The sequence below is a fragment of the Hippocampus bargibanti genome, linkage group LG01 (assembly GCF_051943395.1).
Source record: "Hippocampus bargibanti isolate YZ-2025 linkage group LG01, ASM5194339v1, whole genome shotgun sequence".
Taxonomy (NCBI): Eukaryota; Metazoa; Chordata; class Actinopteri; order Syngnathiformes; family Syngnathidae; genus Hippocampus; species Hippocampus bargibanti.
Genome location: NC_142734.1, coordinates 16,022,040 through 16,041,362, shown reverse-complemented (window position 1 = coordinate 16,041,362; position 19,323 = coordinate 16,022,040). Strand labels below are relative to the sequence as shown.

The 19,323-nt window shown below is 41.8% G+C and overlaps 4 protein-coding genes across 5 annotated transcripts in view; all 4 read left to right on the top strand.

Annotated features, from left to right (window-relative positions):
• abhd6b (abhydrolase domain containing 6, acylglycerol lipase b) overlaps nt 1-2,065 on the top strand; it is a 12,170-nt gene extending 10,105 nt beyond the window's left edge. For both annotated transcript variants that reach the window (XM_089000004.1, XM_089000007.1), the window contains exon 9: nt 1,842-2,065. In XM_089000004.1, the coding sequence (XP_088856130.1) occupies nt 1,842-2,021 (180 nt within the window). In that variant the 3' untranslated portion in view covers nt 2,022-2,065. The remainder of the gene's footprint in view (nt 1-1,841) is intronic.
• A 1,065-nt stretch (nt 2,066-3,130) lies between these two features.
• On the top strand, nt 3,131-8,132 carry kctd6b (potassium channel tetramerization domain containing 6b). Its single transcript, XM_088999951.1, has 3 exons — nt 3,131-3,464; nt 5,775-5,867; nt 7,036-8,132. The coding sequence occupies exons 2-3, from the start codon at nt 5,841-5,843 to the stop codon at nt 7,720-7,722; spliced, it is 714 nt and encodes a 237-aa protein (XP_088856077.1). The 5' UTR covers nt 3,131-3,464; nt 5,775-5,840; the 3' UTR covers nt 7,723-8,132.
• A 2,402-nt stretch (nt 8,133-10,534) lies between these two features.
• uqcc5 (ubiquinol-cytochrome c reductase complex assembly factor 5) lies at nt 10,535-12,814 on the top strand. Its single transcript, XM_088999939.1, has 2 exons — nt 10,535-10,894; nt 12,493-12,814. The coding sequence occupies exons 1-2, from the start codon at nt 10,741-10,743 to the stop codon at nt 12,582-12,584; spliced, it is 246 nt and encodes an 81-aa protein (XP_088856065.1). The 5' UTR covers nt 10,535-10,740; the 3' UTR covers nt 12,585-12,814.
• Nucleotides 12,815-13,799: 985 nt separating this feature from the next.
• On the top strand, nt 13,800-19,056 carry LOC148903310 (14-3-3 protein beta/alpha-1). The gene is made up of 6 exons (XM_088999925.1): nt 13,800-13,956; nt 15,440-15,740; nt 15,820-15,943; nt 16,092-16,255; nt 17,508-17,603; nt 17,687-19,056. The coding sequence occupies exons 2-6, from the start codon at nt 15,447-15,449 to the stop codon at nt 17,741-17,743; spliced, it is 735 nt and encodes a 244-aa protein (XP_088856051.1). The 5' UTR covers nt 13,800-13,956; nt 15,440-15,446; the 3' UTR covers nt 17,744-19,056.
• Nucleotides 19,057-19,323: the final 267 nt, after the last annotated feature.

Below are 19,323 nucleotides of genomic sequence, written 5' to 3'. Positions count from 1 at the left end.
GCCCTCTTATCGATGAAAAGGTTTCTTCAGCCGTCATCTGTACTTCTTTGAAGGTGTCGTAATTCATCAGATTAGCTTTGGAGAGTATTCCACTGCTCTACAACTTTAGAGAAGGCACCAGAGGTCTGGCACCACCACCTCTGTCCATTAGGGACAGTGACGTGCGGTGAGGTTCATGGCTGGTGAGGCACTGACGTCATCACAGTCAGGTTTACAAACATATGAACTCTACAGAGTAGCTTATTCACTATTTGATTGGCAACAGTTAACGTGTTTTGTTTAAAATGTCATGTCAGCATTCTTTATATATACAAACTGCAGCATAGAAAAAAAAGAATTAAAAAAAACATTATTATCGTGTTACCTTTACTTATAAATGAAGTCCATGCGCCGCTCCTTCTGAAGAAAGGCATCGATAACTTCTTTGTAGAAGCCTCCCTTATCTTCCTTCAATGTTAAAAGTCTCTCTGTCTCAATGGAGATCACTGCCAGTGAAGAAAGTCGTCCTTGATCAGTCCTGTTCCGACTGTATGTTTTCAGTCTTTTGTGCTGAGAATGACCGCTCCACTGATGCTGTAGTAGCTGCAACAGTGAGCACGAACTGGAGCAACTTTGTCGCCTCAGGAATAGTTCCAATGAGATCCTTCTTGGCCAAAAAACTGAGAAGCTGTCCAAGAGATTTACATTTATCCCTCACCGTTTGTGAGCTATACAGTCCGTTGTTGGTCTTCCTTTAATTATTATCTCCTGCTTCGATTGAAAGTCCAGTTTTGAAAAGCCTTTCAATTTAGATATGTAATCCTCCATTCTGAAAGTGAGGCCAAGCAACATGAAAAAAAATGACTGGATGGTTGCACTTAACTTGCTAACTGTTTACTGTAGCTTGCTGTCACTAATTCTATTATTCTGCAGCCAAGGAGGCACAAGAAGAATCTCTGGAATAACCAGCGCCCCCTGTCTTGAGGCTAGAGAACTGTGTGCCTCACCTATGCACACAGTTATGCTAAAAATAAAATAAACACTGTAGTACAGTGTTTATAATGTACAGTGACTGTACATTACATACACCAGCTAAACTGTAGACATTCAGTTCATATACTAAAAGTGTTTGAACACTTTAATAGCAATATGCAGAGGGACAGCAATGCGCTCTCACTGCAGAGCAAGCCAGCACAGTTGGCATAGTCATTGCGCAATCTATGGTGGGGCTCAGCCGGCTGCTGCCTCACCGCTCGTCTCTACTTAGTATTTGAACGGTAAATGTGAAAATTCAGCGATTTTGAAAAAAAATCCAAAAATGGTGAAGTTAAATGGAAAAGAAATTTAATGTACAAATCACTAAAAATATATATAACTGCTTAATTTATTGTTTCTTTTGATATTTCCATTATGACAGGTGAGGCACAGCCTCACCTGCCTCTCCTGACTGCATGTCACTGATTAGGGATATATATATATATATATATATATATATATATATATATATATATATATATATATATATATATATATATATATATATATATATATATATATATAGGGCCAGAGTTACCAGCACAGCTTTAGTTCACTGACGAAACTCTTCGGATAAAGAGCGAAATGTCCGACTCCTTCAAAGAAGTACAGATGATGGCTGAAGAAACATTTTCATCGATAGACCACTCCTGTACAACTACACAGACGTATAGCCTGCTTAACTTGCCATGTCCCAGCTAAAACAAATACTGTCTCCGATGATACTAAAAAATATTTGCAACACTTGTTTCTGGCAGTTGAATTCCGGATAGTGCAAGAAACAGGTTAATGACGATAAAAATATGAATATAAATGTTTTCCCTGAGGTGATGGATGTGTCTGGAGCCACAGTCATCACAGAAATCTTGCCGGGATGCAGAGTGGACCTGCTAGAGAACTGTGGCCACTCTGTGGTGATGGAAAGGCCTTGTCGGACAGCCAAACTCATCCTAGAGTTCATTATCCTGCAGCAAGAAGCAAGGGGTGGCACAAAGAAATTGTCTTGAAATCTATTTGGGTGTTTTTAATTAATAATAAAAAATATGGGAGTAGTGTGCTTGGTTTAAGTGTTTGGGAACTTTGTGTAGTAGTCAAAAGTTTGGGTGGCCTTAAGATAATGTAAGCTTTATGGTACTTCCACATAATAGCACATCCATCCATCTATTTTCCGTACCGCTTATTCCTCATTAGGGTCGCGGGGGGTGCTGGAGCCTATCTCAGCTGTCTTCGGGCACTAGGCGGGGGACACACTGAATTGGTTGCCAGCCAATCACAGGGCACACAAAGACGTAAAACAGTCACTCTCACACCAAGGGACATTTTGGAGTGGTCAATGCATGTTTTTGGAGTGTGGGAGGAAACCGGAGGACCCGGAGAAAACCCATGCAGGCCCGGGGAGAACATGCAAACTCCACACAGGGAGGCCGGACCAGGACGCGAAACCACAACCTCTGCACTGTGAAGCCGGTGTGCTAACCACTCGACTACCGGGCCGCCACACGTTAAACACATAAACCTAATTGGAAATAACAGTGGTTGTTAGCATGTGTGCCTCACAGTTCTGGTGTTCTGTGTTTGAATCTGGGCTGTAGACTTTGGGCAAAAGGTACACATTGAACTGCTGGCCAGACAGTCACTGGGCAAATGCATGTTTTTAAAATGTGGGAGGGAGCCGGTGAAAAAACAATGGAAGGACGAGGAGAAAATGAAAAGCTCCACACAGGAAAGGCTGAGTCCACATGTGAGCCCCTGACCTTAAAAATATGAGACAGATATGCTCACCATTACCCAGTGGCGGAGCCAGACTTTTATCCTTGCGGTGTCATTGGGTGGCCAAGGATATCTGAGGGTTATTTGTGTATGTTTTGGGAGCTCCAAAACGCACAAAAATAAATAGATACCTGATTTTTTTTCCCCTTAAAAGTACGTACTGTATATACTTCGTGAATTTTCACCAATACCACAAAATTGGTAATGTATCAAATCACATTTGACTTTCAACAATAAAATGGGAGTAACCATAACAGACGGTTTTTGCAGACTACCAGATGCATAAATATGCCAATTGCACACCTGAGTAAGACCTTTGGATGAAAGGTGAAATGTGTCTAAGGAACAAGGAAAGTCCATTTGCCTCGAATCAAATCTTTCCACGTGACATGCAAGCGGTATTTATGTGGCTTGATACGACCGGTTTGTGTTAACATCTGGTAAAAGTGGTTTTATCAAATGGATCAAGCTTTTATTTTCAAATGGGCTGCGGTAGGGGTTTCACCGGAGGGACAAATGTAAGGGAGCCGGAAAAATCTGCGTTCGCGTGCATCTGTGCGTGTGCGTACGATTACTTGGCTGCGGTGAACATCATTGACTGGCTGGCATCTGCAACGCTAAACATCAACGTCATGCAGCAGTTGTGGGTCGAGAGAAGGCGAATACAAAAGAGCGAGTCGGTGAGCTTGTTTTAATAGTTTCTGTCACGTCTGAAATGAATAAATTCAATCCGCAAATCCTTAGTGGTAACATCAGCTACGTTGTTAACTCGCTAGCCTCACTAGCTTGCAGGCTAGCTAGTAGCTCGAGAGCATTAACTGTTCTTGTAATTTTTGTATGGCTTTGTTTATTAAGGAAGCTCATATTTGCAATGCATCCCTCCTTTAGTTTTCCTCAAAGTACAGAGCAAATTCGGTTTTAGCAGCATTCGTTTGCATTGCTGGTGGGAAATGGAAAGATACGGGTGGGTGACACGGTATATGAGTGGTAAGTACATCTGTATTAGTTATGCGGACGGGGATGAGAATCCGGACAGTCCTCCATGGATATTTTTTCCTCCAAAAACATCTATGCTTTGGTTTTTTGAAGACTTTAAATTGTCCAACGGCGCTTGCATACAATGGAATGTGGAGTTTAGAAGCGGATTCCTTACAATTGTTCATTAGAAACCGAAACGTTCTAAATTGAGGGAAAGTTTCGCATTGAAAATGAATAACAATACAGTTAATCCGTTCCTTCTCCGAAATGTAGGCAATGCAAGTTTATGTTTACATTTTACTTGTTGCACATTACCATTTTAGATTATTTACATTAATTAAATTATAGAAAGGGAAACAAAGTATGATAAAGTTATCAACAAAAAGGTAAAGATTTGTTTGAAATTTGAGAAGCAGTTTACTGGAAAACTAATTTGGCCTGACAAATACAGTGATACCGCCGCTCATGAACTTAATTGGTTCCCAGAAAGTGTGTGTGTCAGGCAAAAAAGACTGCCAAACATTTATTTCCCATAAGAAACCATTAAAAATGAGAATAATCCGTTCCCAGGTCCCAATAAAACAAATTTCTACTAAATAAGCATTAACACTACACCGAATACACCTTATTTTATAATAATAATAATAATAATAATAATAATAATAATAATAATAATACATTTCATTTTAAGCGCCTTTCAAAGCTCTCAAGGACACTTTACAGTCACAGACAAGCATAGGTACTATAATATATAAAATACAATCACAAATCTTCTTCTTTTCCTTTCGGCTTTTCCCTTCAAGGGGTCGCCACAGCGAGTGTCCTCCATCTTTAGAGGTATGATCCGCATGTTTGTTTTGGTCAAACTTTTACGTCGGATGCCCTTCCCGACACAACCCTCTGTATTTATCCGGGCTTGGGACCGGCACAAGAAGACTTATGTCCCTTTGTGGCTACAGAACAAGCAACTCGTTCAATAAAAGGCTCCCAAACACAAAATGGTCAACGGCACAGCAACATTCAAAAAAGCAAAAACTATACTCACCAATCCAAAATAGAACACAATAAATAAAATACAATTATAAATAGAAACAAGAGAAAGAGCTACACAGAAAATGCAATTTTAAATAGGTGGGTTTTGAGATGGGATTTGAAGGTGGGAAGATGTTACGAATGTTGGGAGGAAGTGAGTTCCAGAGTTTGGGGGCAGAGCATGTATAATAAATGTGCTATTGTATTGTAATTAAAGAAATAAACTGCTGTATAATAAAGTTGTTTTATTTACCTTTGTGATGGTCGTTGATGTAGTTGCCTATTGATGATATCCGATTGAAGTTGCTGTGCTTTCCCAGCGATAATACCCTCACTCACACTGTCCCCTGCTAGCTGCTTTTCGTTAATCCAAATCAACAGAAGTTTTTTCAACCTCTTCGATTGCCTTAGGCCATTGATTAGACAACACAGAAACACCCTTAGCCACACGTAGCAATGGTCGACTTAGCATACTGGTACTGGGACGTTAAGTTACACAAACGCACACCTCCTTCGTGTTTTTTGAGGATCTCCTTCTGCTCAACTGTAATTTGCTTTTTTTGTGTCCTCTTCGGCTAAATAATAGACTGTGGTGGGGTCTTTTTCGGTCCCATAATAGCCAAAGTACTCCACTCGATAACAAACCACATCTGGACTCAAAGAAATGGGGGTGACAAAAACACAGTGGCGCTGTTCGAACATGTGGTTTGGTGTTCATCCGCCGAAAACTAGTCCGCCAGCCACTGTGCCGCTGTGTGGTTTGGTTCGTCCACCGAAAACTAGTTCGTCAACCAAGACTATATGCTCGCGAATTGAATGTTCGTGAGGCGAAGGTTCATGAGTGAAAGTGTTCGTAAGCTGATGTATCACTGTAACTGTATAGGCAGATCACATTTATTGAATTCATGTTGATGGAAGTGATGAGACTGACCTTGCACTAACTTTCCTGGAACTTTATTTGTTTGTTTTTCATGTGAAAGTGAATTGAGCCGGACCCCATTTGCTGCTTTGCTTTTGGTCCTGACCAAGTGTGTATTTGTCTACAAATGGATAATGGAGGCTGGGGCCATAGGGTAAGAGATGATTCAGCTTCTTGTCTTATTTCACGCCTACTTTGAAGCATGTGTTAATTAAAAACTAATTTTGTTTCACCAAAGAAACAACAAACTCAAACTGTTATTATTGAGATACTGTGTTTGTCCTGCATTTCATTACAAATCTGCCAAAAAGTAATGAGGCCTACCAAGTGGAAGTGCAACTCAGACATGTCTACCAGCTTGTGGTAAATGATGATATTAGGACTCAAAACTACAACATATTTGTAATTCAGGACCCGGGAATGTACTTTTTGGGATCGGCACAGCAACATTCAAAAAAAGCAAAAACTATACTCACCATTTGATGACAATGCTCTGATCTTACCGTGAAATGGGCATCTCTTTCCTTACATTACATCACAAACAGAACTTCAGTCCTTTAAGATGCTTTTAGTATTTGTCATTAATATGATTTGGCTATTCTTCCAATCTCATATTTGTGTTTTCTATACTGCAAACATACACTTGACCACAAGATGGTCTGTGGTCATGCATGCGGGCTGGTTTAAGTTTTTCAACACAGCTGATATAGCTTCTACTCCACATGCCCATTGCGTAAATACCATATTACATATATGGGAATTTCTCAAATTGTGGGATGAATAAAGGTGTTTTTATCTTACATTCATTCATTGATTAATTCATCTTCCTGGCCGCTTTATCCTCACGCGGGTTGCAGGGGGTGCTTGGAGCCTATCCCAGGTGTCTTTGGGCAGTAGGTGGGGGACACCCTGAACTGGTTGCCCACCAATCGCAGGTGACACAGAGAGAAACAACCAGTTACTCTCACACTCACAATTTCGAGTGTTCAATTAGCCTGCCATGCATGTTTTTGGAATGCGGGAAGAAACCGGAGAAGCGGGAGAAAAACCACACGGGCCTGGGCATAACATGGAAAGTCCACACGGAGGGATTTGAAATCACGACCTCTGCACTGTGAAGTCATCGTAGTTACCACTAGACTACCGGGCCGCCCTGTTCTTATCTTATCATAACATAACATTTTTTCTCAAACACGACAGACGAAGAATATTGGCACTGACACTGACTGGTATTAATATCAGTGCCGCCCTTCTGATTTAATTGCAAGGGCTTGTGTGAATGCATGAAAAAAAGTCCTCTCCCTCTCTCATCTTTGCTTTAGATGACTACTCCTGTTACCTTAAACGTAGGAGGTCACCTGTACACAACCAGCTTGTCCACACTTCAGCGTTATCCAGACTCCATGTTGGGCGCCATGTTCCGGGGAGACTTCCCCACAGCTCGGGACTCCCAGGGGAATTACTTCATTGACCGCGACGGGACACTTTTCAGGTACATCCTGAACTTCCTGCGGACGTCGGAGCTAACCCTCCCAGCTGACTTCACAGAGACCGACCTGCTGAGGAAAGAGGCCGACTTCTACCAGATTGAACCCTTGATCCACTGCCTAAGCGATCCCAAGCCGCTGTACCCTCCGGACATCTTTGAGCAGGTTGTGGAGCTGTCCAGCACACGCAAACTGTCCAAATACTCCAACCCAGTAGCCGTCATCATCACACAGCTAACCATCACGACAAAGGTCCATGCCTTGCTCGAGGGCATTTCCAACAACTTCACCAAGTGGAACAAACACATGATGGACACCAGAGACTGCCAGGTGTCTTTCACCTTCGGGCCTTGTGACTATCATCAGGAGGTGTCCCTACGAGTTCACCTCATGGACTACATCATGAAACAAGGCTTCACCATCCGTAACACGCGTGTACACCACATGAGCGAGCGGGCCAATGAGAACACAGTAGAGCATCACTGGACTTTTTGTAGACCGGCTCAAATTGTTGAAGACTGATTTATCGTTGCTGTGCTAACCTGTGATGTCACGGGCTTGGCATATCATTGCATAAACGGAGTATTTTCATTTCTTCCATCAGACTGTTGTCATTGCCCACAACCAATTAAGACTTTATTTATAAATACATTCCACCTACTCTATACTGCCTCGTGTAAAATCAGTAATAGTTAAATGATGAAAAAGACACGACTGACAACAGACTGGAGTGAGGATTCAAAAAAAACGCCATGATAAAAACCTTCGCCACAACATTCTGTATGTGATGCAAGTGTATTGGATTGGATTGGATTGGATATGCCTTTATTAGTCTCACAGTGGAGAAATTGTGAACATTTCACAATCACACACAATCACATCACAAGTTGTACATTTTGAAATGAGCAATACAGTACATGCCGCAACTGTTACTCTGAAACCAAGTCATGTATGTCAAGCAGTGAGTGATGACTACTGCCTGTGCGTGTATGCTGCTATACGTTTTACTTGCCTTTGTCTTGGCTCGATGATACTCTTGATCAAAGGCCAACTATAAACGCACTGCGAAAGGTGTACCAACCATGTGGGATGCTTAATTTTGGCTTCAGCAACCTTCTTACATTCAAGAGCTGGAGTCCTACTCCTGGTGTTATTGTAGAAAAAATGTAGTTTGCCTCCCATGTTGTTCTGTCCAAAAAAGGGAAAATATTTTTCAGACTGATTCTTATTGCCATTTCTGGTGAGCTCATGATGGAGTTTAAAAGAAAGCCCCTTTGCTCTTTATAATCTTAATGGTACTTATGTCCTGTGTAGTTGTTGCATGTGTTTAATGTATGTACTGTATATAAATATGTGTGTACAGTTTTGTGTCATGCTGTTACAATTAACTTTATGCCTTTACCTTACTTGCAACTTACCTGCACTTCATTAATTTACCTTGTAGAGGAATAAAGTCCTTGTAGTTAATTCTCTCCTCCATCTGATTTACAGTATCGTCTACTGTATTCATCTATGTATCTGGAAAATGCTTCAAGACTCGAACTCAAGATAGAACATTTTGACTATAAATCTAAAAGCATCGTTGGCCTGTTGCGTCACACGCGTGTATGATTTTGAAGTGCGCTTTTCAACACTTTCATGTCTTTCAATTCCTTGATCTCCTTGATGTGCGTATCACCCTGACGCATAGCACACGCTTGCAAATTGTATAAAAGGAGCTGTCGCGGGACAGAGAGATTGGGCGAACCACGAGGCAGAATCACATCAGAGTCATCTCGGGCCCACGCCCGGCTCGGGACGGACATCACGGCACGACTTGCTCAACTCCACGCCACGATCAAGCTCTGCGCGTCACCTGCCTGGGAGATCTGACAACGAACCTACTTACAAATAAAGAGAAACATCAAACTCTTTATTGGCGAGCTAGCCAGGAGGATTTTTTCCCTCCTCCTCAGCCCAATCAACTCTCCAAATGGAAAAACCCAGATTTCCCAGCCGCCTGTGAACCCGGCATCTTCACAGCCAGACCCCTCGAGCCGAGCTCCCGATGGGCCGCCACCACCCGTGGGCGCCCCGACCCCACCGTGAAACCTGCCGCACCCTGATGGCCAACATCGTCCAATTCGCCTGGCAACTCTGCTACTAGCTGCATCGTATATGTCCACGATCGCACATCGTCGGACATCGCTTATGTCCACGATCGGACATCGTATATGTCCACGATCGGACATCGTTGGACATCGCTTATGTCCACGATCGGACTTCGGGAAGACGCTTCATGGCCGACACGGCCGCCGACGTCAGCGTGCTTCCTCAGCGTCCTGCAGAGCGCCATGGCAGCGCGATCATCGCCACCGTCGCCGATGACCGGCCTGTCCGGGCCCGGCAGCATGGCCAATCCCACGCACCTTCGTCCTCACAATCCCTCATCGATTGTCCGACATCTCACGGTGAGAAGACCTTCCGGCATCGACTCGACGGCCGCGAGGAAACTTTCCATCGATCGACTCAAACTGGCAGTCGTGAGCACTCTTTGCCGTGCTCCCGTACAACGACTTCAGGCACCACGAAACCTCCTCGGCAACCTCCCCACCGACGCCTGCCATGCCCGGTGACCGTCATCTTGCCTGGCCTCACCATGTCGCAGAATGACTTTTGTTTTTATTTCTTTTTCCTTCATCGCTTTCACCGACTTCGGATCCAGGAGGGGAGCCCTGTTGCGTCACACGCGTGTATGATTTTGAAGTGCGCTTTTCAACACTTTCATGTCTTTAAATTCCTTGATCTCCTTGATGTGCGTATCACCCTGACGCATAGCACACGCTTGCAAATTGTATAAAAGGAGCTGTCGCGGGACAGAGAGATTGGGCGAACCACGAGGCAGAATCACATCAGAGTCATCTCGGGCTCACGCCCGGCTCACGCCGGGCGTGGGACGGACATCACGGCACGACTTGCTCAACTCCACGCCACGATCAAGCTCTGCGCGTCACCTGCCTGGGAGATCTGACAACGAACCTACTTACAAATAAAGAGAAACATCAAACTCTTTAGGCCCTATATATATATATATATATATATATATATATATATATATATATATATATATATATATATATATATATATATATATATATATACTGTATGCGTGTGTGTGTGTCTGGGGGTTGTTGGGAGAGAGAGAGATTGAAAGCTAATCGTAAAAAACTAAGAAAAATGTATGATTTATTAGTTGTTTAATTTAACAAAGATTAAGATTTTAAACCATGACACTTTAGTTCGTTCATCAAATTCGACCGGAAAACACGCTCGCACTAAACGGATATGACGTCATTTACAAGTGCGCTTGGTTTTCGTGCGTGATATGAATACTCGAAGACATGCTGACAAATTGCAATAAACCGCCCGCAATTTTTTACAGGGAGACCATTTTTTAATCACACGCACCCAACTTTTGGGAAGGACGTTCAGGAAACGACCGTATCTCAAAAATCTTATTGAAGTTGTCAGACCGTTTTTGGTTGTTTACACGTTCTTGTGATGTTTCAGAGGAGTGGAACACTCCGATATTTTCTCGGACTTGTTCCTGGGAAACGTCGTTTTGGTCCGTATAGGTTTCTTCCGGTCTTTTTTTGCATTGGCGGTGTCATGGAGTGGATCATGATCAACGTGAGGATAGGAAAAGAAACGTTTTGTAAGTGCAACTTGGCAAAGTGACACTCATTTTGCGTTGATTTGGTAGACCTTTTTTACTCTAGTGTCAATATGTTAAATGGTCAACGCGCAACCTCTTGACGGCATTCAAATGCAATGCATTTTTCCAGCACCACACAAATATGTATGTTTATGTACACTGTATTGACAAAAGTGTTTTTTTATTATTCTTTTAAATCACAAAATTCATTATTATTATTCTGATTTTGTATACAGTTCATGTATTTCAAACATATTTGCAATTGAAGAAAAAATGCATGAAGTGGAATACTAATTTAATTTAAAATTACTCTCATCACACGAACAGGGTTTCGAATCACTGCATATATATATATATATATATATATATATATATATATATACACACACACACACACACACACACACACACACACACATATATATGCTGAATAATACTACAGCTGAAATGCAAATATATTTCGGGAGAAAAACTGCGTTGGGGGAGTCGAGTGGTTAGTGTGTTGACTTCACAGTGAAGATGTACAGGTTTCAATTCCCCCTCCGGCCTTCTTGTGTTCGGTTCCCTCCTACATTCCAAAAACATGCATGACAGGCTGATTGAACACTCCAAATTGTCCATAGGATGATAGAGTGAGTGCGGATGGTTGGCTGGCAACCAACTCCTGCCCTAAGACACATGGGATAGGTTCCAGGATCCCCCGTTACCCTAGTAAGGATAAAGTGATTCGGAAAATAAATGAAACAATGAACTCTGCTATATAATAATCTCATCTCATTTTCCGTACCGCTTATTCCTCATTAGGGTCGCGGGGTTGCTGGAGCCTATCTCAGCTGTCTTTGGGCACGAGGCGGGGGACACCCTGAATTGGTTGCCAGCCAATCGCGGGGCACACAAAGACATACAACAGTCACTCTCACACTCACACCTAGGGACAATTTGGAGTGGTCAATCTGCCTGCCATGCATGTTTTTGGAGTGTGGGAGGAAACTGGAGGACCCGGAGAAAACCCACGCGGGTCCGAGGAGAACATGCAAACTCCACACAGGGAGGCCGGACCGGGACGCGAACCGGCGACCTCTGCACTGTGAAGCCGGTGTGCTAACCACTCGACTACCGGGCCGCCCGCTATATAATAATGATGAATGAAAAAAAAATATATATATCTAAGGACGAAGAGCATTGGGGTGGTTTGAGACACATGGTCCATTACAGCTGAAAAAAAAATGAATACCAGAAGTGAAAGTATACATGAGCTACAGTATATCCATGGTTAAAGCTATTAGGTTGATGATGTCATTCCTCCTTACTTATGTGACTTTTTTCTTTCTGTCATCCTAAATGGCTAATATTTGTTGTGAAAGACAGCTCACAGAATGATTTAATATTGCATTACTAAAAAATGTCCGTGATTAAACAAATGTTTAACAAAACTCAAAGTAGAATAAAATACAAGAAAAGCTATTTAAAATGTATGTTTTCTTATCCGATATTTAATCTGCAAATTAGCCACCAAGAAGGAGGGACAAAATGGGAAGAAAATGTTAATTGTGAATATGTTCTTAATTCATGTCTCTTTTGTATCATTTTCTTATCAGACGATGTCTACCGAAGAAAACGATCGGAGAGGGAGTACCAGCAGAAAGTGGCAGATGGTTTCATAGTTCCGAATGAGCCGACAGCCAAGTGAAAGACATCTGTGTGAACTTGACATGTTTCATCATGTACACATTCTGGAAATTTTGCCACAGTATCACAAATCGAAAATCCATGAAATTATAGGAAAATCATGCACATTTTATACAGTCCAATACAATACACCCTGCTTTATATAGCACTTTTATAACAGATGCAGCTGTAACAAAGTGCTTAACAAAACAGTTCAGATAAAGTACAATAATAAACACAACATAAAACATTCATGTGCTCCCCTCGCCCTTCTCATGCAATGCACTATAGCATGTTAGTGTGTATGTGAGCAGTTGATTCAGGAAGAGGGTAGCAACTGGAAAAACAAACGTGTTAGTGCGTTGTGAATAAAAACATATTTCAGCCCAACCAACATACCTCACATTTTTGGGGACATATTTTTAACATGTTCTATATCACTGCTTTTTCCTTGGTGCCACCACTGCTCAGTCTTTGCAATACACCACTGTGGGGAGTCATGGCTTAATAATCATGCCCCCTAGATGCCAAAAATTGCCCCTGAATTTCTCAATAGTATGATATGAATACCATAAAAAATGCCCTTAAATTTCTCAATAGTGGTACCATATGAGTACCATTAATCTTAAAATGTTCCACTGTACAAGGACCTTACATGAAGGTGCACAATGTGAAGAGGCTCTGGAAGACGAGGCACTGTTTTCAGCCTATTGTTTCCGAGGTAGAATTTCTACGACAAAGATGCTTTGTTTATTAACAATGATTATTATTTATTTTGTTTAACACAACTGAAGACATTTGCTGTATTTATGTATCACTGACATGCTGAATAAGTGGGTTTGGAGAGTTACTACCTTCAAACCAACAGTCTAGACCTTTTCTTATAAGCTTGTTGGAGTCTGTGCTAAAAAATGTCTGCATCAACTATAATTTACACAACACATGTTTTTTGTGCATGCATGTTTGGGAAGGAGGTCAGAAATGTCCTCCAATTAAAACAAAACGGAAAATAGTAGTTTCAAAATAACAACTGTACTGCTTGCTGACCTTGACCTTTGAAATGCATTACGTTTGAACAATAAATGGTTTCACTTCGAGGTACACAGTAATATGCCGTTTAAATACCAAGCTACATTGTCTTGTGAGATTAACAGTCGAAAAAAAGAACATCGTGACATGGTGGACAACCATCCCTTTTATGTATTAATATTGCTCGTCTTAAGTGTCGCGATTTCTTACGTAAGGCAGATGTGTGGCGAGAAAAGAGGAAATGCAAGTAGCCGTATAACGGAAGTGGTTCTGCCCTGAGATATACACGCCGAGCGCGACTGGAGGACGGAAGCATTAAAACGCCTAACAGTTGAGAATAATCAGGATTAAAAGTCGCCAATATTGTAAGTGTGTCCATTTCTGGGCTGAGGTTTTTATTCATTTTCTACCGTAGCTATAATCACTATTCTGATGTGCCGGTTCCGATTTTCGATGCTGTTTTTCCACCCGCCGCGGCCAATCGAATACCTTTTGAGGGGCCATCATTTAACGGTGCAGGCTAGCTGGGGCTAACTAGCTTTAGCATTAACACTAGCAAACCTGCTAATGCTAACGACTAGCACACCGGCTAACGCGATAGCCTCAATTCCGATTCCGTGACACTTTGTTCTGACAGGGGCTCGCCAGCGTGAGCGGGCCGTGTTGTGTTAAAAAGCGTCTGAAATGTTTTTAACATAAAAAAATAAATGTATCTGCCGCTGTGCTTTACAATTCCCCGCCCCAGGCAGAGCATTTGTCTACGTTTGGAACATTAATTGTCAAGAGCTTAATTGCGTTTATTCTGTATTTTTTTTAACCAACCTTATTTCTGTGGCCTAGCTAACGGAACGTTGGAAAAGGATGTATTTGGCACATCAGCCGCTCCGCTTGCTGGACGGTGTGTTGTATGAATTTCAACCACGCTAGCATTGGTTGTTCTTTATAAAATGCAAGAAGGAAATGTATGAAACCGTTTTTTGTCTTTAATATTTGTGAATAAAATGTGTCATTACGCTCGTGCCGTTAGCAACAGTAAGTCTATATAGCATTGCGACGGATTCGGGTGCTTGTGTAAAGGCTGATATTTTGTTGAAACGGAAAACGCAATTGGGCAACTTTATGCGGTTATTTCCAATGTTAAAGATAGAGGTCAAAAGGTACCATTTTTTTTCTGCCGAAATTGAGCTAACTCGACGGGATTGGAGCGCTCTTGTAATTAGCTTGGGGCTAACCTCGGCAAATGCAAGGTTGACCCACTTGCCACGGGGCCCAGTTTGCGGCGCTGATCTGCACTATAATGCCGTCTTTCTCACATTATATCGCAGCCGTTTCGAGACAAATTTCATAACATCTAACTGTTAGTTTATTGTTTGGTTAACTTGGTGTTTCTCAACCCTTTTTGTGCCGAGGCACTTGGAAAAAAAAACTCACTGCACACCACCAAACAAAAAGGACACCAAACTGGTGTACGACTTCTGCCCTCTAATGGAGGAGCATTTAATTGTTCTACCTGTCATATATGTAACTGGCTCGGATAAGAATAATCTTTATTGGCCAAGTGTGTTAGAGCACACAGGGAATTTGCCTCTGGTAATTGGAGCCACTGTAGTAGTACAGTTTTTAAAAATCAATTTGAACAAAATATACAAATAGGACATGAATAGAAAAGTACATAGTCATGTACTACAACGTGACAAGTTTCCATAGTTGATTGAAATAGATGAATTTCCCGCAGCCGACCCGACGATCCCTCGTGTCATATTTGTTGAGAATCATTCTGTGGTATGTGGTATCCTGTCATGCTCGCTACATCACTCACTTTGCCTCTCTGTGTTCTGTATTCTCCAGTCTCGAAATGGATAAGAACGACCTGGTACAAAACGCCAAGCTTGCCGAGCAGGCTGAGCGCTATGATGATATGGCTGCTGCCATGAAGAGTGTGACGGAGCAAAGCACAGAGCTGTCAAATGAGGAGCGCAATCTTCTCTCCGTTGCCTACAAGAATGTGGTCGGGGCGCGCCGCTCATCCTGGCGCGTCATCTCCAGCATTGAGCAGAAGATTGAAGGGAATGACAAGAAGAAGCAGATGGCTCGCGAGTATCGGGAGAAGATCGAATCTGAGCTGCAGGAAATCTGCCATGATGTGCTGGTGAGAACATCCTGACTTTTCCAATGGTTTTCAGCCATTTGTTTCCACAACTTTGATAATACCAACTTCTGCGTTTTAGGGGCTACTGGACAAGTACCTTATTGTGAATGCAGGAAGTTCTGAAGGCAAGGTGTTCTATTTGAAAATGAAGGGCGACTACTATAGATACCTGTCTGAGGTTGCATCTGGAGATGCTAAGAAGGGTAAGTAAGGACAAGACTTGCATGATATACACTTGATTGTCATAGTTCATGAATTTTGACTGCAACATTTCCCGCTACAGTGAAGAGCCAAATGCTCTCAATGTGACCAGAAACAAAATGCTATATATCTAACATTTTATGTCACCAGATACCGTGGATAATTCCCAGCAAGCATACCAGCAAGCTTTCGACCTAAGCAAAGGGGATATGCAGCCAACACACCCCATTAGGCTTGGACTGGCCCTCAACTTCTCTGTATTCTATTATGAGATCCAGAACAACCCAGAAAAGGCCTGCAGTCTGGCAAAGACGGTGTGAACTCAAGTTTTTTAAGAGTACTTTTAATGTATACAGTAAAGTCTCGTTATATCGATATCGGTTATATCGATAGTACTGCTTATTACGATACTATTTCTATGAACGCAAGGAGAAAATTTACAAAACATTTTGAAACACGTCATTCATTGGGGGTGCGCCCAATAGTTCGGTACACCTTATACACTGGAAAATACGGTATACACACTGTCCACAGTTCCAAAGCAAGACCTGCGTAACAAAAATGCTTTTACTGTCATAACAAAATGACAAATCTTACTTTTGAATTACAGGTGTTAATTAGCATGGTAAATCAATAAATTTTATTTTCAACCTTGGAGAACTGATCGAGACAACAGAGGTGTAATTTAAAGTCAGACACGAACAAAGCAGCAAAAACAAATTACATGTGCTAAAAATAAAAGCATCATAAAAACGAGGCACCAGTACCAATTTTTCCAAATTTTGGTTCACCCTTGTTTTGACAAATTTGTGGTAATTTAATTTTTTGTCAATTACATTATATTATTTTCATTGTTGGCAAAGGTGTAGTGCTATCCTGTATCATAGTGAGAGCTGTATTAAACTTAAATTCACATATTGGGTGACAATATTTTTTTTTCAAGCATTTCTCCTTTAGATGGCGCCCAATAATTATGAGTTTATCCATACTAAACATAAAAATGAAAAATAACATAACTGAATTTATTCTAATAGGATGCAGGTTCTAACTGTGATCAGCAGAACGCATACTGCAAGCCAAAAGTGTGGCTCCAAAGGAGACAAATTCAAAAGGCAAAAAAAAAAAAGATCCCTGAACCATGTTCGAACACTCGTGTCACAGCAAACGGCAGAAAGGAACAGTGTCTTTCTGCACAATTCTAAACAAATGTAAGTAGAGCAGGTCAACTCGGATTGGTGTTGGTCATGTTTGATCAAGCGGATATGACTGATTGACCTGCATTTTGTAGCCTCGACCAATGCAATAATATAACCGCCCAGCCCGAGGCATTAAAAAAACTGAAAATCAAACACTGACAATGCCATGCCCTGCCGAATTGGAATGGTAAAAAGACCGGCCGTGTAATAAACGTCATGTCATTGTCTCCACTATCAAACCATTCAGTCATTTCCACTGAACATGCTGAAACCAGACAATTCTCAAGTTTCAAATATCGAATATCTCAATCATAACCTGGAAAAATCTATCCTGCGAGAGAGGGTTGTGAGCCATTTTGTTGTGTTCCAGGCATTCGATGAAGCCATCGCTGAGCTTGACACTTTGAATGAGGACTCTTATAAAGACAGCACCCTGATCATGCAGCTCCTAAGGGACAACTTGACTGTGAGTCCCGCTTGCGCCTCAATGTGGTTTGGTTTGGATGGTTTGACATGACAACTTCTACTGTGCCCATTGTGTGCTTGCAGCTGTGGACATCAGAAAACCAGGCCGATGAGGGGGAGACCGGAGAAGGGGAAAACTAAAGGAAATTGCACTGTTAATCCACCTACACTCTTATCTTAAAACACAGACAGCTTATATACATCCCCCCGTCCTCCCTCCACTCCATCAGCCCCTCCCTCTTCTGTATGACAAGCAGCCTGAATTGCTTCTGACCAATTAGTTTACCCCTCTCAGGTCACTGTGAGGCGACAGGGTCATTTTCAGTTGTTAGTACGTTCAGTCACTTTGTAGAATCGTGTCTTGTTTTCGTTAGCTTTCTGTGTATGTCTGCACGTTTGTGGGGAGCGAGCGGGTGAAAGTAAAAGATATTTTGTGTGCGCGCGCACTTGTGTGAGTGAAATCTTTTGGGGGGGAGGTGTTGTGAATTTTAATCGTCCTTCCAAATTCCTTTGTCCCGGCTAGTTTGTGGCTCATTTTTTCCCCCGTCTTTTTTTTCCCGTTACTTTTATTATTGTGATTCAACATGGTATTTACAGGTTTTATTGAATGGGTTTTATTTGTACGGTAATTAAACTGGCAAACACTGTGATGGTAGGTGTTCCATTTGCTTCACAACCCAAAAAGCCGTTTGCGTTTCGTCTTTTCTGGAAACATGTACAATCCTGTATTCGATTTATTGCAATTCTGCTGTGGGCTCATACAGAAAGGAGGCAGGCTGTGTTGTGACACTGACATATTGAGTGTAATGCGCCTTGACCGTGTTTGCAAATTAAATGGGCCGCTTAAATGATCATGTTTCATATATTTCAAACATTCACAATGCAAGGTCCACCCTCCCAGAATAGCATTACAGTACTACCCCCCCCCCCCCCATTATAAACTAGTGCAGATTGAGTTTTTGGTTTGGCTAACTTCAAGTGATGCTCAATGTGTCCTGTAACTGCAGATAAGTTTGCAAAATTGACTATCATCTATGTAATACATAAAGAAAACTCGCGTTGTTTAGAAATGTTTGACCCCGCTGTATCAATCTTGCTTGCAAAATTCCCACTTAAAGTGGTTGTTTTCCCAACAACAAAGCGTCTTTGTGTCTGGCCTGCGCTGTTTATTCCATTTCCCCAGTGGTGTTAACAAATGCGAGTTGAGATCAGGCAACCTCATCCAGGGTTTGCTGTGATGGAAAGATCACCTCCTAAATCTTGTCAAGGTGCCATTTCATCTCATTTGAAAGAAGCTCAGTGTCACAATACCGTGTATCACCACTACATTCCACATGTTGTAGTTGAAGACACCATTCCACGTTATTACGCTGTTTCTTCTGACAATGCTCCAAGGAATTGAAATGTTTTGTTCATTAAAAAAAGTACATTTCATTATGCTTGATGAAAATGCAGTTAGTGAATGTGGAACGAAGCCTGTCTGTATATCTGGTATTTACTTGCTTTGTTTTTACTGACAACAAGTCTTATGGCTAAAATTGCTTCTGTAACAGTCTATTACCCAGTGCACACACGTGGTTGTGAAAATTTAGAATAGTTCTAAAAAGCAATGATGACTTGGAGATAAACAATGGTTGGTGTAACTCTAGCTTTGTGTTTATGTATCTTAAAACCATTCTAGTTTCACTATACATGTAATACATAGGAACGTGTCAAAAGAC

Coding starts and splice junctions, on each gene's coding strand:
- kctd6b (XM_088999951.1), top strand. CDS start 5,841: ATGGATAATGGAGGCTGGGGCCATAGG. Junction 5,868..7,035: donor ATGGAGGCTGGGGCCATAGG/GTAAGAGATGAT, acceptor TCTTTGCTTTAG/ATGACTACTCCTGTTACCTT.
- LOC148903310 (XM_088999925.1), top strand. CDS start 15,447: ATGGATAAGAACGACCTGGTACAAAACGCCAAGCTTGCCGAGCAGGCT. Junction 15,741..15,819: donor AAATCTGCCATGATGTGCTG/GTGAGAACATCC, acceptor TCTGCGTTTTAG/GGGCTACTGGACAAGTACCT. Junction 16,256..17,507: donor CCTGCAGTCTGGCAAAGACG/GTGTGAACTCAA, acceptor GTTGTGTTCCAG/GCATTCGATGAAGCCATCGC.
- uqcc5 (XM_088999939.1), top strand. CDS start 10,741: ATGTTTCAGAGGAGTGGAACACTCCGATATTTTCTCGGACTTGTTCCT. Junction 10,895..12,492: donor GATAGGAAAAGAAACGTTTT/GTAAGTGCAACT, acceptor TTTTCTTATCAG/ACGATGTCTACCGAAGAAAA.